At 58.5% G+C, this 26,069-nt stretch overlaps 1 protein-coding gene across 7 annotated transcripts in view; it reads left to right on the top strand.

The window, feature by feature from the left end:
- Positions 1-23,922, top strand: part of LOC120393531 (protein KRBA1-like) — a 45,775-nt gene extending 21,853 nt beyond the window's left edge. The window contains exons 4-24 of one of the 7 annotated variants that reach the window (XM_039518123.1): positions 764-862; positions 977-1,129; positions 1,616-1,771; positions 2,193-2,351; positions 3,368-3,538; positions 7,028-7,201; positions 7,727-7,888; positions 9,473-9,631; positions 10,176-10,349; positions 10,546-10,707; positions 12,855-13,019; positions 13,915-14,082; positions 15,001-15,174; positions 15,475-15,648; positions 16,013-16,165; positions 17,104-17,250; positions 17,417-17,560; positions 19,230-19,385; positions 20,145-20,318; positions 20,849-21,022; positions 21,655-23,922. In XM_039518123.1, the coding sequence (XP_039374057.1) occupies positions 764-862; positions 977-1,129; positions 1,616-1,771; positions 2,193-2,351; positions 3,368-3,538; positions 7,028-7,201; positions 7,727-7,888; positions 9,473-9,631; positions 10,176-10,349; positions 10,546-10,707; positions 12,855-13,019; positions 13,915-14,082; positions 15,001-15,174; positions 15,475-15,648; positions 16,013-16,165; positions 17,104-17,250; positions 17,417-17,560; positions 19,230-19,385; positions 20,145-20,318; positions 20,849-21,022; positions 21,655-22,559 (4,103 nt within the window). In that variant the 3' untranslated portion in view covers positions 22,560-23,922. Of the gene's footprint in view, positions 1-763; positions 863-976; positions 1,130-1,615; positions 1,772-2,192; positions 2,352-3,367; positions 3,539-7,027; positions 7,202-7,726; positions 7,889-9,472; positions 9,632-10,175; positions 10,350-10,542; positions 10,708-12,854; positions 13,020-13,914; positions 14,083-15,000; positions 15,175-15,474; positions 15,649-16,012; positions 16,166-17,103; positions 17,251-17,416; positions 17,561-19,229; positions 19,386-20,144; positions 20,319-20,848; positions 21,023-21,654 lie in introns of all 7 variants that reach the window. The other 6 variants (XM_039518124.1, XM_039518125.1, XM_039518122.1 and 3 more) reach the window with 6 other exon arrangements.
- The last annotated feature ends 2,147 nt before the right edge of the window (positions 23,923-26,069 follow it).

The following is a 26,069-nucleotide window of genomic DNA, read 5'->3' as shown; positions in this document are numbered from 1 at the left end:
GCCCTTCAGTAACCAACGCCAAGCCACTGCCCCCGATGCCAGCCTGGCTGGCGGGTGTGTAAGGGATCTGCTGCACACCCGTCGCTGGGCTGGCTGAGACCTGACAGCGGGTCCAGCCCCCAGAAGGTATAAGCTAGACCCAGGGTGTCTGTCTTCTCCCCTCCCCCACCTTCCTGGGGCCCCTTTCCGCTGTCCGCAGAGGGAGCCCCATTGGGGCCAAGCGAGCTCCTAGGTTATTAGGAACTGACTCTGCCCCCACCCCCCCCCCTCTGGCCCCACACACCTCTGGCGGTGCCGAGGGGCTGGTGATGCAGCCCCAGGGGTCAGGGGAGAATTCCCCCCGTGCAGGCACCCTGGCCCCTTGCAAGCCCCAGCATAGATGGCAGATTGGAGGAGGGAGGAGCTCATGGTGTTAGGGGGAATCTGATCCATGCCACAACCCAGGACAGCTGCTCTGACTTGCACTGGGAGCTGTCAGCCCAGGATCTGCAAGCACAGCCCCTCCTCCGGGGGGTACCACACAGAACGGGACCCCTATGGTCAGCTTTCACCTACCACCACTGAGTAAAGTTGGTCTCCTGGTGCGAATCCCACACCGGCAGCCAACACACCTCCCAGCGGTGAAGTGATAGGAGGCCGCTGGTTCTGCAGCCTGAGGCATTTCATAAGGGTAATAGGAACCATGTGGATGGAGACCCTCCCCCCAATGATAAAATGGTGCCCATGGTGACATCCACTATTCCATGCACCCACGTCTTTCTAGGTGTAGAACTGGCCTTTCCAGAGGATGACCCAGATGTGGGTGGATTCTGGGACTCAGGGCAAACAGAAGAGGACGGATGCCCCACAGGGGATGAGGAAGGTAAGAGATTCTCTGCCCGAGGTGGAAAAAAAGGAAAGAAAGAACTGCTCTTTCCTCAGGTCAGGTGCCGATCGCACTGAGCTCCTGGTAAGTTTTTCTCCGTGTCTCAAGCAGGAGCGCGTCAGGGCAGCCTGCACCTTAGCGCGCTGATGAAGCTGGTGAAGGAAATCCCGGAATTTCTTTTGGGGAATTCAAAGGCCACTGTGGAGCCAGCTGAGGCTGCTGATAGTGACGCTGAGATGGGCTCTGAGAGGGCGTTTGCTGATGGTAAGCGGGTACCATACACAACCGCAGGGAGAAAGTCCGTGGTTCTATTTTGTTTATGAACCCTGAGCTTGGCTTTAAGGTGCAGTTTGAAAGCAGAGAACATAGTGGCTTTGTGGATACCTACCTGAGATCCTTTTGGGCACCAGGGATGGCGGGGGGGAAGCAGGAAATTGCAGGGGGAAAACTGGACTAAAGGATGGTAAATCTGGCCTCTCTGGCAGAGCAGAGGAGGGGTCAGTGGGTCAGTAACGTAGAGGAGTTGATAGGTACAGATCTCCTGAGGCCAAGGCCAGAGCCTTTTGCCCACAAGACCATCCATCCTCGCCAGTAGTGGTTCACGGACGCCCACCCAATGACAGTGGAGAGGTTTCTCTTTAACACTAGGTCTAAATATCCACTGTCAAAGATCCAGGTGGTTTTATAGGGTTAAAATGAACCCACTCCTCAGCAACAAGCCCTGAGCTGATGCTGGCGTTGTCTGTCTAGTTAAACCAGAAGTAACTCCAGAGACTCCACCTCCCCTTGGCCTGGAGAACTGTTTAGGGGAAGTATCTTTCAATAGACCCAGTCATCCCGACACACCGAGCAGCTGCGTGTCCACCAGCAGCACAGAAGGGGCTCCGCTTAGGAGACTGTATGCAGGTGAGTCACAGAGGAGTCAGACTATGCTAGGTCCCAAAACTGCCTTGGCAGGCCGACACATCCCAGAATAGTGCTGTAGGGGTGTGACACACAGCTGTCCCGTGTGGGTGAGGTGCATCGGGGCGGGGCGGGCTTAGAATGATAGGAATTGGGCTGGACACAATCTGTTGGGTCCCCTCTGGCTCATCCTGGGGCTCCAGATCTGAATGCCTCGTTCCACAGGCAGTTTTGTATAGACGACCTGCTCCGGGACGTGCTGGATCTGTATGTGCAGCCCAGTCTTGCTGGCAGGAGCGTGAAGAGAGAAAAGAGAAGGGTTGGGGGTTAGTGTCAATTCCTGTAGATTTGACGGGGCTCTGAGACTGGCTGCCATGGCTACACGTCTCCCGCTGATCTGTTTCTTTTCTTACTATTAACACAGAAGTGGCTCCAGAGAACAGCCCCCTCCAAGGTCTGCTGAACTGCCTGAAGGAAATTCCCATCCACAGACCCCGTCACCCCAACATGCAGAGCCCCGGCGTACAAGGAGACGTGGAACACAAGAGAGTGGGGGTGGAGGTGAAGAGCTTATATGCTGCAGGTGAGTTAAAATGTGTTTATATCTCAGTGGACGAAGAGACAGTATCTCGCTAGGCAGAGCAGAGAGATCAAACACTCTGCTGCTGCCTGCGTGTGGTATAATCAGAATGAGCTGGGGCTGGCTGACTGACACTGGTTTTACACTGATGTAATTTCAGTGGAGCGACTCCTGATTTACACAGAATAAGTTAATAGCATCAGGCCCCCAGGGTACAAAACTACACAGCCCGAATTTGGGGCCCAGTTAAACCCAGATTATTTGGGTGCCACCTGGATAGGAGCCATTCGTTATTCGAGTGTCTGGGTCCACCCGACAGGGCTGTCACTGCATTGGTCAGTATTCTTGCCACGCAGAGGAGGTACATGCATGTACCAAAATCCATGTTGCCATGTTAACCTCGATATGGCCATGCTCCGTCCTTCCTACACTGCATCCCCTTCTGCAACTGGTCACTGGAGAGACGGGGGAGAAGCGCTGAGCCCATGTGATTTCTGGGATTGTGGATCTCCCTTGGTTTCAGGCATTCTAAAATCAAAATGAACCTGGTTTCTGGTTGGACGCTTGGCAGTTGAAAGAAGTGTGTGTCCTGTCTATGGTCTAGCCCAGGGGTCGGCACCTTTCAGAAGTGCTGTGCCGAGGCTTCATTTATTCACTCGGATTTAAGGTTTCACGTGCCAGTCATACATTTTAACGTTTTTAGAAGGTCTCTTTCTGTAAGTCTATAATATATAACTAAACTATTGTTGTATGTAAAGTAAATAAGGTTTTTAAAATGTTTAAGAAGCTTCATTTAAAATTAAATTAAAATGTAGAGCCCCCCAGACCACTGACCAGGACCCGGGCAGTGTGAGTGCCATTGAAAATCAGCTCGTGTGCCGCCTTCGGCACGCGTGCCATAGGTTGCCTACCCCTGGTCTAGCCGCTGATCCAGTCGGCTGTGCTGACCGTGTTCAGGAGAGAAGGAACCGAGCCATCCGGCTGCAGGACTGGGACTGAAATTGAGTTTGTTTCTGTAGTTAAAACAGAAGTCACGACAGAGAGTTCCCCCATCCAGGGGCTGACGGACCTCGCTGTAAAGAGGCCCAGTTATCCAAGCACCCCAACCAGCAGCTCGTCTACCAGCAGCGCACAAGGGGATGTGGAAGACAGGAGGCTGGAGCTGGGGCTTTGGAGATGTTCTCATGAAGGTACGGTTCAGTAAGGCAGAGGATAGGGCCTGACGCGTCTCCCGGTAGAGTCCATGGAAAGAGGCCTGTTGACCTCAGTGTCAGTGGATTGGCCCCTTCTCCTCAGAAGGAGGATGTGGTTTGCAAATGTATAGGATTATAGGATTTGTGTGGGTGGAGTTTTGGCAGCAGAGTGATGTGCTGTTAGCCAAACACTCTAGGTCTCGGTGCTGGATTTGACCTAAAACCTCAGTGTGTTCTCAGGACCTGGTCGCTCCGTTGCCGGGGCTTGCGAGCCGACAGACGAGTCTGAAATTCTCAGAGATTTGGAGAGAAACCGGAGGGGCGCTGGGGGATCAGAGGACAGGACTGCATAACCCCATATGAACACAACTGATTCATACACTAAATCAAATAGGTCCAGAGAAGCCCTTATTTCCTCCCCGATCAGGACCAACTCAGCCAGTGCACACGGGCACAGGAGAGGGTCACCAGTCAGGCTGGCTGGGGAGAATCTCCGTAAAGGCCCCTAGAAATATAAACTGTTGGGTTTTCAGGGTTAAATTCCATAAACCACTGATCAGCCCAGAGTCCTGTTTCCTACAACCCTTGGGGTACCCTACTAACCCCTCCCACCGGTATGTTGTCTACACATGCGCACCGGCTCCTGACTGCTGGCTCTGAGCCCCCACCTCTGCCCTGCTGCTCTGCCTGATCCGGGCTTCCCTGACGATCCACTGGTTGTTCCCAGCATTGACCCTCTGCATCCTAGTTCAGTGGTTCTCAGACGGGGGTCCGCAGCCCCCCGGGGGTCCGTGAGCCGTTTCAGGGGGCCGCACGGCCCTGCGGCTGAAACCCGAGCCCTGGCGCTGAAGCTGGGAGCAACGCGGGGCTGAAGCCGGCGCCTCCACATCACATGAAGCCGGGAGCAGCGCAGGGCTGAACCTGCCTCCCCCAAGCTGGGAGTGGTGTGGGGCTGAAGGGAGGAGCCCCAGCGCCCCCTGCCCCCACCCACTGAATCTGGGAGCCCCCCCCCTTCCCGTACACAGCCCCTAGCTCCCCCTTCCCTGCACCCTGAGCTCTCCCATCCATTGCACACAGCCCCTAGCTCCCCCGTCCCTGCACCATGAGCTCTCCTCCATTGCACACAGCCCCTAGCTCCCCTTCCCTGCACCATGAGCTCTCCCCTCCATTGCACACAGCCCCTAGCTCCCCCTTCCCTGCACCCTGAGCTCTCCCCTCCATTGCACGCAGCCCCTAGCTCCCCCTTCCCTGCACCCTGAGCTCTCCCCTCCATTGCACACAGCCCCTAGCTCCCCCTTCCCTGCACCCTGAGCGGTTTTCAAACTTTTGAACTGAGCCCACCCTTGGAGTTATATTTTTTGGTTGCATCCCCCCACCACAGACAGGCTGGGTGGCCTCCTGAGTGAGTCGGGGGTGGAGGTGGCGCTACCTCCCTGGACCCCGCTAACCATGCCAGCCTTTGCCCCCCCCCCCATACCATAAGAACATAAGAACATAAGAAAGGCCGTACCGGGTCAGACCAAAGGTCCATCTAGCCCAGTATCTGTCTACCGACAGTGGCCAATGCCAGGTGCCCCTGAGGGAGTGAACCTAACAGGCAATGATCAAGTGATCTCTCTCCTGCCATCCATCTCCATCCTCTGACGAACAGAGGCTAGGGACACCATTCTTACCCATCCTGGCTAATAGCCATTTATGGACTTAGCCACCATGAATTTATCCAGTCCCCTTTTAAACAGTGTTATAGTCCTAGCCTTCACAACCTCCTCAGGTAAGGAGTTCCACAAGTTGACTGTGCGCTGCGTGAAGAAGAACTTCCTTTTATTTGTTTTAAACCTGCTGCCTATTAATTTCATTTGGTGACCCCTAGTTCTTGTATTATGGGAATAAGTAAATAACTTTTCCTTATCCACTTTCTCCACATCACTCATGATTTTATATACCTCTATCATGTCCCCCCTTAGTCTCCTCTTCTCCAAACTGAACAGTCCCAGCCTCTTTAATCTTTCCTCATATGGTACCCTCTCTAAACCCCTAATCAATTTAGTTGCTCTTTTCTGAACCTTTTCTAGTGCTAGAATATCTTTTTTGAGGTGAGGAGACCACATCTGTACACAGTATTAGAGATGTGGGCATACCATGGATTTATATAAGGGCAATAATATATTCTCAGTCTTATTCTCTATCCCCTCTTTAATTATTCCTAACATCCTGTTTGCTTTTTTGACCGCCTCTGCACACTGCGTGGACATCTTCAGAGAACTATCCACGATAACTCCAAGATCTTTTTCTGACTCGTTGTAGCTAAATTAGCCCCCATCATGTTGTATGTATAGTTGGGGTTATTTTTTCCAATGTGCATTACTTTACATTTATCCACATTAAATTTCATTTGCCATTTTGTTGCCCAATCACTTAGTTTTGTGAGATCTTTTTGAAGTTCTTCACAATCTGCTTTGGTCTTAACTATCTTGAGTAGTTTAGTGTCATCTGCAAACTTTGCCACCTCACTGTTTACCCCTTTCTCCAGATCATTTATGAATAAATTGAATAGGATTGGTCCTAGGACTGACCCTTGGGGAACACCACTAGTTACCCCTCTCCATTCTGAGAATTTACCATTAATTCCTACCCTTTGTTCCCTGTCCTTTAACCAGTTCTCAATCCATGAAAGGACCTTCCCTTTTATCCCATGACAGCTTAATTTACGTAAGAGCCTTTGGTGAGGGACCTTGTCAAAGGCTTTCTGGAAATCTAAGTACACTATGTCCACCGGATCCCCCTTGTCCACATGTTTGTTGACCTCTTCAAAGAACTCTAATAGATTAGTAAGACACGATTTCCCTTTACAGAAACCATGTTGACTATTGCTCAAGAGTTTATAGAAGTAAAACTGTGCCTTTGCCCAAGGGTCCCCCTGGCCTGGAGCCCTGAGTTCCCCCCTCGCTGGGCCCTGGCGTTTTTAGAGCACGGTGAGGGGGCCTGTCCTAGATCTGTGCAGGAGGCCGTCCCGGCGACGGGGGACCCGCCCCACCCACTCTCCTGGGGGTGGCACTCAGAGGCTGGTGTTTAAAGGGCTCAGGTCATTGACACTTTATTTTTCCTGCATCATTCGAATGAAAACCTTTCCCCGAGCTTTTCAACCCAATTTCCCGGTTAATGTACCTCCCTGTTAAAAATGTGAACCTCATTCTCATCGGAATTCAGGAACCTCCGAGCTACTCGGCCGTGCAGGGAAATGGAGACCTGCCCTGACTTCGCTGCTTCTTCCTTTACTCACTGAACACAAACGAGCTAGCGACCAAAATGCAACATCCCACCCAACTCAGCGTGCGAGACCCCACCAGAGAGGATCCCAGGCGCGCTCTGGTGCTGGGATCTGGTTATAGACCCAGGCATTTTCGTATGATTCAGAGTCAGGTGGAATCTTCTTGGCGCAGGGCGAGGGGTTGTGTTAATAATGTGTTTATTTTAATATTCACCCAGCGGGGACGGCAGAGAATAGCCCCCTCCAAGGCCTGCTAAACTGTCTGAAGGAAATAATTGTTCATAAGCCCCGTCATCCCCACCCATCGCCCTGCAAATCGGCCAAGGGCAGCACGCGAGGAGACCCAGGGCAGAGGAGGCTGGAGGGCGAGGATGGGAGCTCATCTGTAGGAGGTGAGCGTGTGTAAAATTATAGCATCCCCTTTGGAGTCGGGAACAGCTCCCTGCAGCCGGTGCTCGGCTGCCCCTCGCCTGGCGCTCGCTGTAAGGGAGGGGCAGTTGGCGAGAGACGCAGGAGCAGGGTGACTGGCCCTCGCAGTGTGTCTAGCTGTGGTGCCTGGTGCATGTTTCCCACGTTGTCTTGCACGTATTTGCACAACCTTGGAGAGGCGCCTCTCGTAGGGAGCTGGCTCAAAAAATCTGCTGTCCACATCCGAGGAACAATCATGCTGAGCGCTTGCACCGAGAAGCAGTCGCATGGGCAGGTCTTGGCAGGCTTTGTGGGGGGGGAAGGGTCGGTATCTCTGCCCTGGGTGAGTCTTGCTCACGTGAATCATTGACAGAGGTGGGGATAAAAGCCAGGCTTCCCCCACCCAGCCTGTGCTCGTCTGCCAGACCCTCAGCTGGCTGTAGGAGGTCTGGGGATGGACGGAGCCAGCCCCACAGGCGCTGACCCTGACTTTGCTGTTCTGCATACAGTGAAAACAGAAGTAACCGCGGAGGATCCACAGGACCCCGGCTGGGAAAGCTGCCCCCCAGCCAGGCCTGTGAGGAAAGCCAGCCCTCCTGCCAGGCCGTCCAGCCGCGCCCCCCGTAGCAGGGCGGAAGGAGAGGCCGGGGGTAGGAGCCTGTTTGGTGAAGGTGAGCCATCGAAGTCACACCCCGTCCCCTGAACGTGCCTTGCGTGAGACGGCACCAGAGGCAGCGCAGGCCACGTGTCGCTCTGTGGTTCAGACAGACGGCCGTGCCCTGGCCTGCCTTCCCTCCCCGGCCTTGCCCAGGTGGTGGATGGCTCTGTGCTCCTGGGGTCTGTCTCTCCTGTCAGCGACCATCACTTCCAGCGGCCTGCTCCCGTCCAGGCCTCCTGGTCGCCATGTTTATACCCGGAAAGTTGAGCCAATCCGTCCCTCAGGCCACACCGCTGATGGCTGATGTAAGGACTCCCTGGCCCCATAGACAAATATGGGGTCAGCCTGTCCTCCAGGGACCTGTCGGAGGGGAAATGCTGTACCAAGGTATCGGCCCCGAAGGGGGAAGAGGCAGAGAGTCACATGGCTGCTGCCTGCGGCGGTCGGAGGAGGGGGGCAGCGAGTCTCTGTCGTGCCCCATAGCAAAGGGACCCACCCAGAAGCCGAAGTTCTGACTTGTTCATAGGAGCTGTTAAAAGGGAAGGAGCTGCGGAGAGCTCCCCCGCCCAGGGCCTGCTGAGCTGCTGGGGAGATGTGACCAGCCCCTGTCCTCCCGCCTGGCCAGCCTGCAGCTCCTCCACCAGCAGCGCCCACCGGGGGGCGGAGCAGAGGGGGCTGGAGCCGGGGCCCTGGCGCAGTCCTGGGGAAGGTGAGATGGGGGCCGGGGGGTTCTCCCAGACTGGGAGGGAGACGTGCACAGCAGACCTGAGGCCCTGCGGGTTTAAGAGGCAACAACCGGCCACTTACCCCCAAGCTAGTCGTTGCTGAAAACACTTGCAGAGCGTCAGGCGCTGAATGCTCCTCGAGCGGGTCTCCAGGGCCGGGGAATGGGCTCAGGCTGTGGTAGTGATGAGATGCGCAGCGAGGGAGTGGAGAAACGAGTCACCCGCTGCGAGCGGGATGGCCGGTTCCCTGCTGAGAACCCAGCCAGACGTTAGCAGACCAGGCGGCCGCCAGGGCACATGCTGGGGAGCGGTCGCCATGCCACTTTCACACTCTGGCACAGACCTAGGCGTTCCCTGTGCAAGGGGGTTTGCACTGATATAATCGCACCGGTGTCGCTGGGTGGTGCTGGTGTAAAACAGGGCTTGCACCAGTGCATTTGAAATGGGGGCAAGCCACAGTGGTGCACACCCCAGTACACACTGCTGCAAAGCATCTATCGCACGTTAGCTCTGCCAGTGGAAATATACCCCGTCTAGACAGTGTCCTGCCAGTGCTGTAAAACCTCTGCGTGTATTCCCAGCAAGCGCTCAGCACTGCCCTGTGTTACCAGAGCCGTGGCTAGTAACTCCGGCTGGCTGCTAGCCTCAGAAGCCAAATTCTCTCCCCAGCACAGGCTCATAAAGCAAAGGCCTCTCAAAGTGCATCTCAGGTCAAGACCTGCCCAGCCCCCTGTGACTCTGCCCACGTGGGGATGGGGGATCTCGCTGAGGGAGTCCGGGGGGCTGGCTAGTGAGTGGTACAGCGTGTTGGGGGCAGACACCACCTGTCCTGCACCTGCAGGCCGTGCCCTCTCCATTGTCCGTTAAAGCAGAGGCGGCGCTGGAGGACTCCCCGCTGCGCGGCCTGGAGAACTGCCTGAAGGACATCGCTATGACCAGCCCCCGTTGCTCCCACCCGCCCGCCAGCCGCGGTGCGCAGAGAGCCCTGGGGGAGAGGCCAGGGCGCGGAGCTGGGAGCCGGTCCGCCGAAGGTGAGAGCCGCAGTGCGTGGTGGGGGCATCCCCGCTGGACACACCTTGGAGACAAACTCTCTGTTGCTGGGTAGGAAGGGTCGGCTCCTCTGCTCGGGAACAGGACAGTGGGGGGGGTTTCAGGTCCCTAAAATCTCAATTATTTGGGCACCAGTGGTGTCAGACTCATTCCGTACACAGGGCGTCGCCCCAGGCATTGGTCCGCCCGCTCTGCAGAGGAGGGACTGTACTAGGGAACGTGCAGAAATCAGCGTGTCCTTACCAGGACCTCCCGGGTTCCCTCCCCAGCCCTTTCCGTGCTGCCGTCCCACAGGGATGCAAGGGGCGGGGAGGAGGGGCCTCGGAGTGCAGCTGATTCCTGGTCATGTCCATTTCGAGTTGAATTCGCCGCTGGCCCAATCCCCGGGCTCTGATCGGAGGGCGTCTAGTTCTGGGAGCTGGGGAATGGGCTGGTGGGTTTATCATGCGCAGAAGGGCCGGGACACCCCTACCAGCCACAGTCACTGGGCTGTTATTCTGGGCATCGTTCCTGTCCTTAAAACAGAAGCAGCGACAGAGGATTCCCCCCTGCGTGGCCTGCTGAGCTGTGTGACCGGCACGGCCGTACCCTCCCCCCAGCATCCCAGCCTGCCGACCTGCAGCGCCTCAGCCAGCGGCGCCGAGCGGGAGACGGAGATGGGGGGAGTGGAGGCCGGGCTCTGGAACTCGTCCGCTGCAGGTAGGACAGTGCTCCAACCAGCGGGCCCAATTGAAGTCCATGGGGCTCTGCCACGGACTATATGGGACCAGGACTGGGCCCTAGAAAGGGGTGGGATGGGCCAGAATCCACTGTTCCTATCTGCAGCTCAGGAGTGGGTCGGTCCTTTGGCTGCTGACCCTGAGCTGGAGCATGTCTCTCCACGTTTCTCAAGCAGAGATGACGCCAAGGACCAGCCCCCTCCATGACCTGGCGAACTGCCTGCAGGAAACACCTGTCAGTACATCCTGGGCTTCCCGAGTGCTGGCCCACAACGCAGGAGCAGATGTGTCCCCGAGGAGACCTGCGATGGGCATGGTGCGGAGCTGGTGTGGAGAGGGTGAGCCCAAGAACACACGTGCTATCACACCGTGGGTCTTGTCGACGGCTGCCCGGCTTGCTGGAGGGTCCCGGCTGCCCCTGTCACTGAGCGGGTCTCTGCCGTACCCGTCTCCGACCCTAGCACGGCACTTAAACATCCTTTTTGGTCACTCCTACGTTACAATTCCATTTCTAAATGGCTTCAGAGGGTCACTGAATGATGAATGGATGTGACGAGCAGGATGTCACAGGTGCTTATTGGCACCTCACTGGGAGATGCTGTAGATGGTTATAAGCAGGCGTGGTAGAATTCAGGGTTTTTTTTATAGTTTTGACAGATAATATTGATATTGATTTTTAAGCATTTTTTCCTATTTTTAGCCATTTAAATGTATCAGTTGCGCAAAATTGTGAGGCGGGAGGAGGGGTCAGACACTGGGGGGGTCAGACAATAAATATTTAGGGACAGTAAACTGTGAGCTTCAAAAATGTAAAGCTTTATAGCCATTAAAACACAATCTGTCAACATCACGTGTCAAAATATACCCAGTAACTATCCTTACATTAAACCCTACGTTCCCAAGCAGGATTTTTCCCGCTTTGCCCATAAATCACAGGACTGGCAGGGACCTCGAGAGGTTCATCTAGTCCAGTCCCCTGCGCTCATGGCCGGACTACATAGATGTACATTTTGATGGCTATTGAGGGAAATATTTGTTGTCGGTTTGTGTGTGTGCGGTGAAATGCACGTGTGCTGACACAAATCTAACCCTGCCAAGCTTAGTTATAAGCCATAGTCAGAAGCAATTTGTTGGGTTCGGTAACAATTGATTAACGTGTGTCAATTGTTTATTAACCCTTTATAAGCTATTCATACAGGGAACCTTACTGTAGAGCAGTGGGTCTCAAGCTTTTGCACTGGTGACCCCTTTCACGTCACAAGCCTCTGAGTGCGACCCCCCCCCCTAAGAAATTAAACACCCTCTTTAATACATTTAACCCCATTATAAATGCTGGAGGCAAAGCAGGGTTTGGGGTGGAGGCTGACAGCTCACGACCCCCCATGTAATAACCTTGTGACCCCCTGAGGGGTCCCGATCCCCAGTTTGAGAACCCTGCTGTAGACTTTGACCTCCTTTTCTCTCCCTGGTCTTGCTGCAATCAGCCCTCTGTTCCTTCCATGCAGCTGTGAGGTTGGTTTTTCCTCCTCCTCTCTCCTGGCTTTTCCTCAGTGTCTTGCACAGCTGTCCGTGCTCTCTGGTGTCTGTGCTCAGGTCGCTCCTCCTTTCCCTCCTCCATTCCTCTGTTACAGCTCCAGAGGGGTCTGGGTCCTCTTCTTTCCGCCACCTGGTTCCCCCGGCTCTGCGTGCACTCGCTGATTCGCTTGGCTATGCCAGCGTTGTTGCGTTCCTTGGCTCTGGTTCCTCTCAGGGTTTGAGTCGGTTTGGGGGCCTGGAGAGGAAGGATGGCGTGGTGGGTAAGGCACTGGGGTGGAACCCAGGAGAGCTGGGTTCTGGCCCTGGCACAGGCTGTCTGTGTCCTGGGTCAAGTCACTTTGGGTCTCGTTTACACTGGTAAAAACCAACGAGGAGTCTGTGGCACCTTAGAGACTAACACATTTACTTGGGCACAAGCTTTCGTGGGCTAAAACCCACGTCATCAGAGGTAAAAAATACAGGAGCAGGTATAAATACATGAAAGGATGGGGGTGTTTTACCCAGTGCGAGGTCAGTCTAACGAGATAAATCAATTAACAGCAGGATACCAAGGGAGGAAAAGTAACTTTGGAAGTGGTAAGAGAGTTGACAAGAAGGTGTGCACTGGCGTACACCACGAGTAGGTGGGCCAGGTCCTTGGCACTGCCGAGGTCCCTTTGCCACCCAGAGACTAGGTAACAAGCGTCATGTGTTGAGGATAGCAGGAAAGGGGGGAGTGAGACACTGTGGGGACCATTAGATCATCTCGCCCGACCTCCTGTATAACACAGACTGTTACGTCACCCCTGCGCTCAGCCCGCCCTGCGCTGCCCCTACAGCCAGTCCCTGCGTTCGGAGGGGAGTACGTGTCTGCCCAGGTCGAGAGCCCGTCTAAGGCTCAGTGGGTTTTACAGGGCTCAGCGATATGTAGCTCCGGCTGATATCGGCTTTGGATCTTTTCTTTAAACAGACATCAGCACGGAGACCTCGCCCCTCCGCGGGCTGGAGAACTGCCTGAGGGACATCCCGGTAAATAGCCCCCACATGCCAGCCAGCAGCGCCTTGGCCAGCCCCACGCAGAGAGACATGGGACAGAGGAGGCCGGGGGCCGGGGCAAGGAGATCACTTGGAGAAGGTCAGTTGAAGTGTTTACACCATAACCCAGTGTCACCACCATAAAGATCAGGTGGCAAGGGGGTCAGCCGGGGTCAGAACAACACCCCATGGCGATCCTATTCCAGTGCTGTCTGTATGCCTGTGCAGCCTGGCTCACTTCCATCTCCATTCCACGCGTGTGCAGAGTTCACCCCTTGGCAGGGTCCCAGCACACGGCCTGGGGGCCTCTTAACTCTGTGGGCTCCAGGGGTGAATTCCGCCAGACCTGCGGCCCCTGCACTGCTGCTGACTTTCACTGTGCGTCACACAAGTGGAAATAACTGGGGAAAGAGCTGGCGCTCCCAGCGTGCAGATTCTGATCTCACGCACGTCTGTTTTGGCTTCTGGCTTCGCCCTGTGCGGATGAATCAGACCTTGGTTTTGAGTGGCGCGTGGTTCTGGTACACGCTTTGCCTTATGTAGGCGTGGGGATGGCTTGTAACCTCTTATAAACACAACAGGGTGTGGGGGTGGTTTTTTTTAACCCAATAAAAACAAACACAACGTGGGGTGGAAGCCAGGGGTGTCCACAGCGGATTCTCCCCTAAGCTTTTCCGAGAACCAGCTGGAGGTAAACCCGCTTCTTCCAGCCTGCTGCTCTTTCTGCAGCAATAGACGTGAATCCAGACAGATTTGGTCTCTTCACTGCAAAGGCTCCTATTTACCCCTGATGTAACGCTGACCTGAGTGGAGTTCCTCCAGGGATGAACCCAGCTTAGTACCTCGAAGTCCCTGCAAGACACCTAGAATTCATAGCCAGTCGCAGTAGGAGAGTGCAGGTGAATTGCACTGGACGCAGGCTCATTCAGCGATGCGGGAACCCATCCCAGAGCTGCAGGCCGTGCACTGACGCGGGCTTGGTGTTGTTTAAACAGACGTCAGTGCAGAGAATTCACCGCTGCGAGGCCTGGAGAACTGCCTGAAGGACATTCCTGTACCGTGCCGTAGTCAGTCCAATACCCCAGGCAGCCGCTCCTCTCTGAGCAGCTCACCGGCTCCGCAGGGCAGACTGGAGACAGCGGGGTGGCCAGTGAAAACAGAAGGTAAATAGAGAGTTCAGTGTCCCTGGTTCAGCTTTGCAGAACCGAGCACAGCATGGACCTGAAAGGCGACATCTGACCGGGTCGCTTTTCAGTCTGTTTTACTAGCCCTGGAATCACATGGGGCTAGTTTTCATGGAAGCCTTTCACTTTTTAAGGCAGGATTTTCAGACAGGGAAGCAGCCCCTTGTGGGATAGTCCGAGACCCACTGGAATTGAAGCTCAGCCCGACTTTGGGGGGAAATGATACGTTATGGGCATATCGGCAGCACTGTATGTCAGCCACCAGTGAAAGCCTAATACCCTCGAGTGAGTCGGGTCCTAAGTTCCCTGGAAGCCGCGCAGCCGCCTGGTTAGCACCACGCAGCCGCTCAGGGAAGGTTTGGACCCTCCGAGCTCTCCGTCGCTGGAATGCCGTTTGCTTTTCTCCCAGACTTTAGATCTGCTCCTCTTGCCTCTCGCTGCCTTTGGCTTCGTTCTTAGGACCCCTCAGGCCTGATCCTCGGCTGCCGTACCTCGACGGAGCCCCAGTGGCTCCTGTGGCTTTGTGCTGGGCATCTGGCCCTCGGCGCGCATGCAACACGCGGTCTCACTCACCCCTTTTCTGGCGGCTTCTCCACGGATTTCCACTCCCCAAAGCCCCCAGGCCCTGAGGCGCAGGGAGCCGTGGCTTGCCGGGAAGCCCATCGCTGCGGCTCCTTGCCATGGCCCCGGCTGTGCTGGGGGCCCCTTTCGGGGCTCCGTATGGTAACACACCGCACTCCTGCTGGCGGGCCGGAGAGTCTGGGGGTTTCAGCGGGCCTGGCGGGGGCTGGGAGCTGCTAGCAGAGCCAGCTGGCTTCACGAGTGGCCGAGGCGGATGGAAGCAGGGCTGTGACTCCCAGCCTCCCGCTGACAGAGATGTGGTGCCTCTCGTTAAAGCAGGGGTCGTCTCAGAGGTCACGCCACCCCTCCAAGGCCTGGAGAACTGTCTGAAGGACATTGCCATGGCCAGGCCCAGGGGCTCCAGTGCAACTAGTTCCTTCTGCACCAGCAAAGCCCCGGGAGAGGGGGAGCAGAGACCGGTGCCGAGGCCCTGGGGAGCATGCGCGGCAGGTGAGACGAGGAGCCGAGAAAGGGCTAAAATGGGTGGGAGCTCGGCAGGGCAGTGTCCCGGGTGGGGCTGGGCACGCAGCGGGGGCGCACGGGGGACGTGGGAACTGCCTGTGGCTCCTCAATGTGCCTTGGGAGAGAACAGGACCAAGAAGGGCGAGAAGGCGGGATTAAGATTTGACCCTTTTTTAAATTCGCCTTAACCCCCCTCTTCTTAAATCTAAAAATGTCCTGAAATCCCCGGGGTGCCCAGGACACATCCCAGCCGGCCCTGATGCTGGGGGGTTTGTGTGGTTAATCCAGCAGCTAGTGCGGAGAGCTCCCCCCTCTACAGACGGCTGAACGGCTTGAAGGAAATGCCCGCCGGCCGGCCGCGCTATGCCAGCGTCCCGTCTAGCTACTCCTCCAGCAGCAGTGCCGACGGGGAGAGGGCCCCGTGGGGCGCCGGGCCAGGGGCGTGGAGGTGGGGCAGTGAAGGTGAGCCGGGGGCGTCGGGGCATCTCGTGGACTGTCAGGCCGTGCCGATCGCTCCGTGACCTCTCCCCGGCCTCACACAAAGCAGCGGGAGTTACCGTGCCAGCCACTTCTTACAGCCGCTGTGCTGGGGACGGGTTGTGTGTCCTGGCAGGTTCTCTGGGGGCATTGGGGGGTGATGGTGGGCAGTGACCATGGGCTGAGCAAGGCGGCGCGGGGGGAACGGTGGGGTGAGGGGACCAGTGGGCTGAGGAGTGATGGTGGTTGTGGGGACCGTGAGCTGAGGAGCCCTGGTGAGCATGGGGGACCGCTGACAGCAGCTGCTCTGTGGCCCAAGCTCTGTGCTGGTCCTATTTTGTCTAAACAGAACTGAGCCCCGAGAACTCCCCTCTCCGAGGCCTGGAGAAGTGCCTGCAGGAGATCTCGGCGCCCCGGCCCCGGACCCCCAGCGCCCCAGCCCCAGCCGCTGTGGTGGGCAGCCGGCAAGGAGAGATGGGGCATTGGGACTGGCACGGTGCAGGTAAGAGGAGGATCAGGTTCACGATGTGAAAGGAGGGGCTGTGCCCTTTCCTGCTGCCCCACTCTCTGCCAAGGCCCCTGGTTTGTCTGGTGTGAGAGACCCCAGTGCCGGGCCTCTCCCTCAGTCCTGTACAGAACGGACGGGACAGTCAGTGAATAGGAGACATGCAGGGGGATAGTGGAGTTTTCCTTCTCCCTGTGTCTGCCCCCCAGAGTCAGGGTAAACCGAGGCGCGGGGCAGAACTGTGAATGAGGGGGAAGAACGAAGCGATGGAGCGTCCGTTGGAGGTGGAAGGAACTGGACGCTGAGCTTTGCCGAAGTCACCGCAGAGCGCTCCCCGCTCCATGGCCTGCAGCGCTGTCTGACGGGCCTAGCGGGGGAAGGCTCCAGCAGGCCTGCCAGTGACAGCCCCGCACGGGGGTAGCGCGCGGAGCCCTGAGGCGGGGTTTGGGGATCACAGGCCAGGGTGTCCAGCCGCGGCGGTGGCCTGGGTTAACAATCTGAACGTCGCGGGTGGGGCTCGGAGGCGAACGGGGGAGATCGTTTGGGTACGAGTCCTGCTGGGCCAGAGCAACGGTCCCTCCACGAACCACCTGGCTCGAACGGGACGATCTTACTGCAGGCATCTGGCAGACCCAGGACAGCCCTGGGCTGTGGCTAGGTGTCCAGGGTTTCCATGCAATGGCCACATGGCTGGGATTGCTCGGGGGAACCAAAAGCAGCACAGCAGCAAATGACCTGTTAGAAATACGCACTTAGCCGTGCTTCCGAGACCCCGCGAATCCACAGGGCCCCGCCACGGAGAGGCCATTCCCCAAGGCCTGTCTCAGAACCGGCTCGTGCTAGCGACCCCAGGGCACGCTCTGTAACGCCGCGGTGCCTGGACTGAACGGCACCTGGCAGGAGTCTGACGCTGGCTCTGTCTGTGTGTGTTGTAGCTACAGTCAGCGCCCGTGTCCTCGGCCCAGAGAGCTGTCTGAAGGCTCTGCCTGGAACCAGACCCAGTCACGCCGGCCGCTCGTCTCCCCACAGCACAGCGGGATGCAGCAGCCCAGAGGCTGGGATTTCGAGATTTCGGGCTGAAGGTGAACAGTGGGACTTTCGACTGCATTCACTTGAACCGGGCTGGTTCCTGGCTCCCTCCTCGGGCAGGGGAACTGCAAACCCTTAGGCCCGGTTGGTTTTCCAGGGCTCGAGGGAAGGCCTGACCTGGCCTCATGCCTACACCCATCTCTGGTTTCTCTGCCTCAGATAAAAGGCAAGTGGAAAACCTCCCGGGCCTGGAGGAAGTAGCAGCACCCAACCCCTGTCCTGCCCAGGCCCCTCCCCGCAGCGCTCAGGGAGATGCGGAGCGGCGGGAATGGGACGTACACACGAGGAGCTCTGGGAGCAGAGGTGAGCGGGGAGCTTGGATGTTACGGCTCTGTCTAGATCAGGTACTTGTCTGGCCCCCAGCACCGTAGTGCCTGGCTGCCTCCCGGTCTGCGGAGGCATTTACCCCCCTGCACCGCTGTGGGCAGGGCAGGGATCTGGTCCCCACGGTAGGGATAGGAACTGGTCACACAGAGTCTATGGCTGAGCCGGGGCATGAACCCCGGTTTTTGGAGTCCTAGTCTAATGCCCTAGCCACGGGACCACCCGGCCTCTGCTTGTCCGGCCTCTGGCTCTCCCACACGGTGCAGGGTCTGTGCTGGTGAACTCCAGCCCAGCTGGGGGAGCAACACGGACAGCCGTAGTGTAGACAGGGCTCAGTGCAGACTGGCAGTGCAGACTCAGCACGGCTCCGTGCTGCCCTGCCCCTAACACGGAGGGCCCAGTTCCCATCGGCTGCAGTCGGAGCTGCCCCCACAGAATGGGAAACATTCAGTGATCAGCCCTGGCACTTGGGAAGTCGCTCTCAGCCCCTGGGAGCCTCCTCCCCGGCGGCCCTCTGCCTGCCAGCCCGTCGTGCCAGGCGCTGCTCCTCGCCCAGCCAGGGCAGGGGCGTCTCTTCCCGCATTTGCCCTGCAGGGGCCTGGCTGACTGGTCTCCCGTCTCCAGTGGGCATAGGAAGGGGTCTGCCAAAGCTGAACCAGGCAGGAGAATCCAACCTGCCTCCACGGGTCTGAGAGGCAGGAATGGTCACAGAGTCTGTGAGCGGCTGACCCGGCTTTCCAGCAAAGGGCCTTGAGTGGCTTTTCAGTTTGCTTAGAGCAGAGGGACCGGCCGTCGGTGACCCACAGAGCTGTCGGAAGGAGAGTCCTGTGACCAGCCTGTCACCCCAGCAGGACGGGAGATAGGGGGCCGAGGAGATGGGGGACGGGTGCTAGGAGAACCCCGAAGGTGTCAGAGGGTAACCCAAGGTCCCGTTTAGGTACCAGCTTGAGGTACAAAAGTCTGGTGCAGACCAGCCTCGGGAGGGGCTGGCGTCTGCCCCTTGCATGGGAGGCAGCGGGAGAGGCAGGTCCTCAGCCCCAAGACTGGGGCATCATCTGCACGCTGGTGCCGCTCATTCTGGGGTAACCGGGGACTCTAAACCCCCAAGGACAGGGCGAGAAAGGTACCGGCATGTAGCCCCTAGAGCTGCTCCTGTGGAACCGCGCGCTGCACTCGGCGGAAAGCACCACTCGCCGATTAGATTATAACGAGCTTCTGCGTGGCAACGCCCACGCTTCCCGCCTCTCTCCGGACGGTGGAACAGAACATCAGATCGGCCAGACTGGGTCAGCCCAAAGGTCCATCCAGCCCAGTGTCCTGTCTGCCGACAGTGGCCAGTGCCAGGTGCCCCAGAGGGAGTGAACAGAACAGGGAATCATCAAGTGATCCACCCCCTGTCGCCCATTCCCAGCTTCTGGCAAACAGAGGCTAGAGACACCTTCCCTGCCCAGCCTGGCTAATAGCCATTGATGGACCTATCCTCCATGAACGTATCTAGTGCAGAACAGCTCGGGCAGAGCGTAAGCAATGGACGTGGGACCTGGGCCACAACCCGGCTCGGGCTTGATATTGTTGAGGTGCAGAGGGAGCTGGCCCTTGGCTCCGGGCCAGGAGCGGGCAGCAGACGTGGATATTTCTGTGTTGGCAGAAGTGACGGCGGGGAGCTCGCCCCCGCCCAGGCTGAACTGTGTGAAAGAGCTCGCTGCCGACAGAGCAACGCCTTCCTCGCCGCCTGCCCGCGCTGCGCAGGGAGACGTGGCGCTGCAGGGAGCAGAGAGCAGGGGGAGGACGCTGTCCGAGGAAGGTGAGCAATGGAGTTCGTGGCTTTAACACCTCGTAGGCAGCAGCACTGCAAGGCCTGGCTGGTCCACGGGGTCTGAGAAGCCTGAGAATAAGCCCGGGGGCCGGTTTCCTCTCCTGAAATCGAGGTTCTGCAGGTGCTCGAATGCACACGCGGCATGGTCTGCATTAGGGCTCGGTCTGCAGGCCGGGCCCAAGGCTTGTCTGCTCAGTGGAGATGCTCCTAGACTCGTAGGACCAGACGGGACAGCGAGAGGTCACCTGTCCAGCCCCCTGCACTGTTGTCACATGTATCACTCGCCTGAGGGGGAGAGGGGGAGAAAACCACAGCTGCCACCACAGCAGATTCAAGACACGGGGGCCCCTCGACCATTCCCCCAGGGCTTTGGTTGTACCTCTCGGCTGGGGACATACGGGAGAGGAGAGTGTTCCCATGAGACAGGGGGGTAGTGAGGGGGGAGGCCAGGGGATGTGCAGCCTCACATGGAGGAGGCTGGGGAGGATGCGGTCACACGGTGGGGGGCTGGGGGACACGTGGCCTCGGGGGGAGGCTGGGGTGCAGCCCCATTGACTCCGCTCTGCCCTCGGGGTGCGTGGGCTCTGAATGTCCCCGCCCCTGTAAAATCGACGTGTGTACAAGCGAGTGTCCGAGTGGGCTGAGGAGTCCATCCCGCGTGGGGATCGGGGAAGCCCCGGTCAGTGTCCATGGCTGTAGCAGAGGGGCCCGGCTTGTCGCTGACGTGGATTTCTTGGTTTAAAACAGACAGTGCGGCCGAGAGTGCCCATCTCCCAGGCCTGGAGCCTTGCTGGGGCGCAGTGCCTGTGAGCCGACGCAGCTGGGCCAGCACCCCCCTCGGCACGTCCTCCAGCCGCAGCCCACGCGGGGCCGGGGGGGAGAGGGGTCCACGGCCAGGGCTTTGCAGGCGGCACGGAGAAGGTGAGCCAGGACGCGGGGCATGTGATCTGCACTGCAGGGGCAATCAGCCAGTCAGCGGAGCTGTGCCTTGTGTTGTGGAAAGCAGCAGAGAAACTGTCCGCAGCTCCGTAGTCCACGGGCACGAGGGGAGCTGGGGGGGTGAGGACAATTCCTGCCAGTGCCCCGTCCTCCTGGAGTACGTGGGGTACCTGCAATTCTGGGCTGGGAGCCCAGCTTCCGGTGGGACTGATGGCCCCTAGAGAGGGTCACCGCTCCTCCGTCCTGCTGTCCTGAGCTTGCTACGCTCCGATGTTCAGAGACTCTGAGACACTGGAGCTGGGGAAGACCCACTAGATCTCCGCGTCCCAAGCGGTGCAGGGCTGTTCCCGGGGTCTGTTCCCGCTCCAGACGCTCCGGTGACGAGAGCCCTAGACGTGCCAATAGATGAATGGTTTCCCTTAGGAACAAGGCTCCAGCAGGTCTGTAGCACTCGGCGGAGGGTGGGACCTGGCTTAAGCTGATGCAGATTTTGTTTGTGTTGGTAAAATCAGAAGTGCTGCCAGCTGACGCCCCTCGCTATGGCTCCGCGACCCGCCCACAGGGAACCCATGGAACTGGGCCCGGTCGTTCCAGCACGCCGAGCGGTACCTCGCCTGCCCGCGATGCCCCGGGCCACAGGCATCCTAGGAGACCAGGGACAGGGGTTAAGAGACCACACACTGAAGGTACCTCGATCGCCGTGCGCCTGCCCACGAGGTTCCTCGTTAGGCCCCCCAGTCTAGTTTCAAAGGTGCTGAGCACCCGCAGCAGGGTTAGTGGGTGCTGGAACCAGGCCTGCCTTTAGTCTGATCCGGCTCTTCCCTCCTGGGGCTGGGTCTCATTGCTCTTGTAAGCCAAGCCGAGTTTGGATGGGAGACCTCCAAGGAATTGTGAATGAACAGGTGGCGATCTGCCCACTGAGTCCATCCTGGGCCAACGCCCCAGCCCCACCCTTCACATCAGCTGGAAGACCGAGGAGCCACGTATCGGTGGGCGTTAAAAATCCCATGGCACTTTTTGCACGAGTAGGGGGGTTAGCCTGGACCTGGTCCAGTGCCAATTGGGTAATTACACTCGGTTTTACTTAACTCCCTCCCACAGCATAATGGGATCTGCTGCCCTTAGCTCCCTGTCCGAAGCTGTTGGGTAGCATGGCTGGAAGACAATCAGCTGCCACCTTTCACTCCAGAGGAGGCTGCAGTGCAGTGGTGGGTGCCGGGTTTCCTGCCTAATACAGTGCTAGGGAATTGGCTCTAGAAATGGTGCTGACTGTTGCTTTGTGTTGCCGGGTCTGATATGTTTGTCCCCTGGACCGTAGCCAGGACAGATGCTGCCCGACCCCCGAGCACTGGCTCCTGCACTTCTAGTGAAGATGGTGGACAAAAGGCGGATGCCGAGTGGGAGGAATTTCCCAAGAGACATTGCTCCAGCGCAGCGCCATCTCCCTGGGCGTGCTGCGGCTGGGAGAGCGGGACGCCCCTGGACCTCAGGGTGGAGAGGAGCGCGATCGAGGCCGTCCTCTCGGAGAAGCTGGACCGGATCTCCCAGGATTTCGCGGCCATGTGCAGGGATGTGTCAAGCATGCAGAGCCGCGTGGCCCAGCTGGAGCGGGACTCGAGGGGCTGGACTCTCGAGCTGGCTGCCCTCCAGAAAGGCAACAAGTGCCTGAGTGAGACCGTCCGGCGGCTGGAGAGCCGCTGCCAAGTGCTGGAGAACCGCGCCCGCCGCAACAGCCTGCGGCTGGTGGGCCTGCCGGAGGGGGCGGAAGGGGGAGACCCCGTCGCTTTCCTGCAGAGGACCCTGCCCACGATGCTCAACCTGCCGGCGGACTGGCCACCCCTGGAGATCGAGAGTGCGCGCCGTGTGCACGGGGGGGCGCGCTGGGACCCTGCCACCCGGCCCCGGGCGCTGCTCTTCCGCCTGCTGCGCTTCTCCGACAAGCTGGCCATCATGCGCGCGGTCCGGAAACGCGCAGAGCCCCTGACCTGCGGCGGCGCCAGGGTCGCCCTCTTCCCGGACGTCTGCCCCAAGCTGTGCCGGAGGAGGGGGGCGCGGTATGCGGCCGTCAGGAGGCCGTGGCGGGCGGCGGAGCTCCGCTTGGGCACTCAGCCCTCCGGCTGCTGCCACGGCCGGGCACGAGGACACGGGGAGCCGCTGCCCAGCCCCCCAGGGCGTGCGCCCGCTGCAGACGAACAGGGGAGCAGAGTCACCAAAGGGCAGTGACAGAGAGGGGGGGACTTGGAGCTGCTGGCTCCGCTCACCCCCCTTTGAGTCACAGGGTCCGTCTCCATTCTGCCCCGGAGACCACAGCACCCCCTGGGTCCGGCCTGGAGCTCTCCGGTTCCCTGACTGCACTCGGCTGTGTGATTCCAGCGTATCCGTGTGTCCCCTCCGCGCTGTGCACCTGCTCTGCTCACAGGCTGGGGGGCCCCGGGAACTGCAGAGTGAGAGCGACTCGGCCGTTCTCGGGGCCGGCACTGCGGGGAGCCCTGGTATTGTAACAGGTGAGATGGCATCAGAGCCGCGTGTTAGCGAGTGCGCAGGGAGCCGACCGGGTGCTAGGCAGTCTGGGGGGCAGGGGTCTGGGCTAGGGTCAGGCACTCGGATTTGCTTTGCTCCCCCTGACAATTGCTCCTGGCCAGCGGGGGAGAAATTTGACATTTCCCCGTTTTTCCCGTCTGTCGCCACTGCTCAAGCCGGTGTCTTTTCTGTCCAGCTTCTAACCTGCTCCTGACCCTGGACGAGTCGCACACGCTGCTACGTCTCGGCAGCAGGTCCCAGGGAAGAGCCTTCGGGTGCCCGGCCTGTGCGTGCAGGGGCAGAAACCTTCCTGGTGCATCTCACTCACGGGGCCGTTGTCAGAGTACAGGCTGCCCAGCTCCCTACTCTCCTCTCCCACTCCCCGGGCATCTCCCGGCACTCTGGAGAGTTTCTGGTTTTTCGGCACAGGGAGAAGCTGCCAGATTTGGCGCCCTCTGCACCCAGACAGGTCCCACCCCCCGCCTGCATGAGCCCTGCCTTGGTGGGACCATCTCTGAGCGCAGGGGGAAGTTCATTCTCAGTGGCCTCCTTCCTCCCCACTCTGGCCGAGACTACAAACCAAGGGACCGAAGGCTCGATCCTGCCAGGTGCTGAGCACTCCAGCCCCGCTGCAGCTAGGCATGTTGGCTTGCGCTTAGCTTTAAGCACCTGGGTAACCCCTCTGAAGTCGGTGCTTTCCTGGATCGAGGTCTGAGTGCTCAGTGCTGCAGGATTGAGCCCACCCACTCCATACCCAGCTGCACCCGCCAACTCTCCCAGCAGCCATCTGTGCGCGATCGGAGCTGGATTTGAAGTGGAGACCTGCAGCGAAAGGCTCCTGCACCCGTAACTAGGTCTCCTGTGCCCTAATCTCACGCTGAGCTCATCTCAATAGGCCCCGATCACTTCAGTGTCCAAGTGCCGATCTCCCAACAGAGTTTCTTTATCAAATGTATTTCCAAGCTGTCCTGTCTGTGCAGCCCCATCCTGTGTGTAAAGCACAGGGCTGAGCAGTGAGGCTGAATGCAGACTGGAGCTAGGCAGGACTACGGTAGAGGATGTGCCGTGTATCGGGCCAGGCAGCTTTGCTCTACCTTGGTGGCCCTACTCAGTAGCCACGGGGCACTGGGAGCCTGATTCTGAGCTCGTAGCAGTGAAATCAGGAGTGACTCCGCCATCAGGAGCGGAGCCGGGCTGGAAGCGGGAGTGACGCTGCCGGCGCTCCAGGCTGGAATCAGGAGTGATGCCAGCGGGAGCGGAGCTGGGCTGGAAGCAGGAGCGACTCTGCCGGCGGGAGCGGAGCTGGGCTGGAATTGGGCACTTCATGGCCTGGGCTCCCTTCTGTTGCCAGCGTGGTGTTTGTGAGATCCTTTCTGCTGCCGGGGTGAGCGGCATGTGGCTGTGTTGATTTCCCTGTGTTCTGTGCTCATGGTGCAGCTGAACTGCATTAAAACACTGATTCGTAAAGCTGCTTGGCCCCCTGGCCTGGTGTCTGAGTTCCCTGCACCTGCGTTACGGGCGTATGTCAGGCAGGCCACGGGCCAGAACGTGCCGTCTGGGTAAATCCGAGACACGGCACAGCCTGCAGACTGGGGAGTTCCCCTTGTAGCCTAGAAGTTCAGGCATCCCCTGTATGAAACCCCCCTTCGGCCCCCGGAGAGAACGCGGGGCATTTGCTGGGGATTTGTGAGCGGGCATGAGGGATTATGGCCTGGGCTGGGGTCCTGAGTGTTATAAACCTGGAGCAAACCCCACCAGCCTCTGGATTTCCCTCTGGGTGAGGCAGTGCGAAGTGCTAGGGAATCAACCCCCTGTGCACTAGCCAATCAGATTTGCTCCAATCACTACCCAGAATTCCATTCATTTGAATAAATCTACATGGTAGGTGACTTCTTAAGCACGGGGCGTGAATGTTCCCTTCCCCCATGTTCAGTCTGCAGCAGCAGCAACTTTCATTCACTTTCCTCTCAAGGCACCAGTGTGTGAGGCTGGTCGGACCCGGCAGATGGCAGCTGTATAACGAAGCCCTGGCCTCAGAGATACAGCGGGGATAGAACCCAGGACCTTCCCCTCCCAACACACTTGAGCTAAAGGAGGTTCTCTGTTTGGTATGAGCCAGCTCCTATCCTCCCTGGAGCAGCCACTAGAGGGAGACCTCATCTCACACGCACAAGTGCACACCTACGTGCACATGGAGCAGCCACTAGAGGGAGACATCATCTCACACATGCACAAGTGCACACCTATGTGCACATGGAGCAGCCACTAGAGGGAGACCTCATCTCACACGCACAAGTGCACACCTACGTGCACATGGAGCAGCCACTCGAGGGAGACATCATCTCACACATGCACAAGTGCACACCTACGTGCACATGGAGCAGTCACTCGAGGGAGATATCATCTCACACATGCACAAGTGCACACCTACGTGCACATGGAGCAGCCACTAGAGGGAGACCTCATCTCACACGCACAAGTGCACACCTACGTGCACATGGAGCAGCCACTAGAGGGAGACATAATCTCACACGCTCACAGTTAAGGGGCAGTAGAGACCCAGTGATGGACAGTGAGGGGAGGGGGGAGTTGGTGGCTTGCTGGGTGTGGCTGTGGGTGACACAGGGCCAGACCACGTGCAATATAAATTAAGACCCAAAACCCAGCGGGAAGGAGCATGACTGGAAAGGGCCCAGGCCAGTGCCCTCTGCGGGCGGGGCACCGAGGCCAGTGTTGCCATGGGGACAGTTCTGCCCAGGGTGCCGTCCCTGGGGGGGGTCTCTCTCCCCTCAGCCCTGCCCCTGTTTAAGACTTAGGACACTGGCCAGGAACTGGTGTTAAAGCGCCATGTGCTGGGAGTTTCCAGGGCTGGGGAACCTGTAGGGGGCACGGTGGCTGGGTCTGGAGCTGGGAGAAGCTATGGGGGGGGGGGGGGACTGCAAGTCTAAGCCGGTTCCACGTCACCTGCCTCTCCTCATCCATGAACCCCACTCCTCCGTGGGGTGCTTGGCCCTGCCACTCCTAGTGCCCCCCCCCCCCAGGGGGAGTAACGGGAGGAGGCAGCGCAGGTGTAGGGCATGGGCCCAGGCACAGAGGCCTCTGGGGATGGGGCCTGGGGGGGCTCTAGAGAGCCGGGGCAGAGGGTGCTGTGGGGCTGCTGCAGGAAACTCTGCTCCCGTCCACCCCTGGGAGCCCAGACAGCAAGTGGCCTCC

This window comes from Mauremys reevesii, unplaced genomic scaffold (assembly GCF_016161935.1).
Source record: "Mauremys reevesii isolate NIE-2019 unplaced genomic scaffold, ASM1616193v1 Contig22, whole genome shotgun sequence".
Lineage (NCBI taxonomy): Eukaryota > Metazoa > Chordata > Testudines > Geoemydidae > Mauremys > Mauremys reevesii.
Note: the sequence above shows the minus strand (reverse complement) of the source record. Positions and strands in the feature narration are given on the sequence as shown.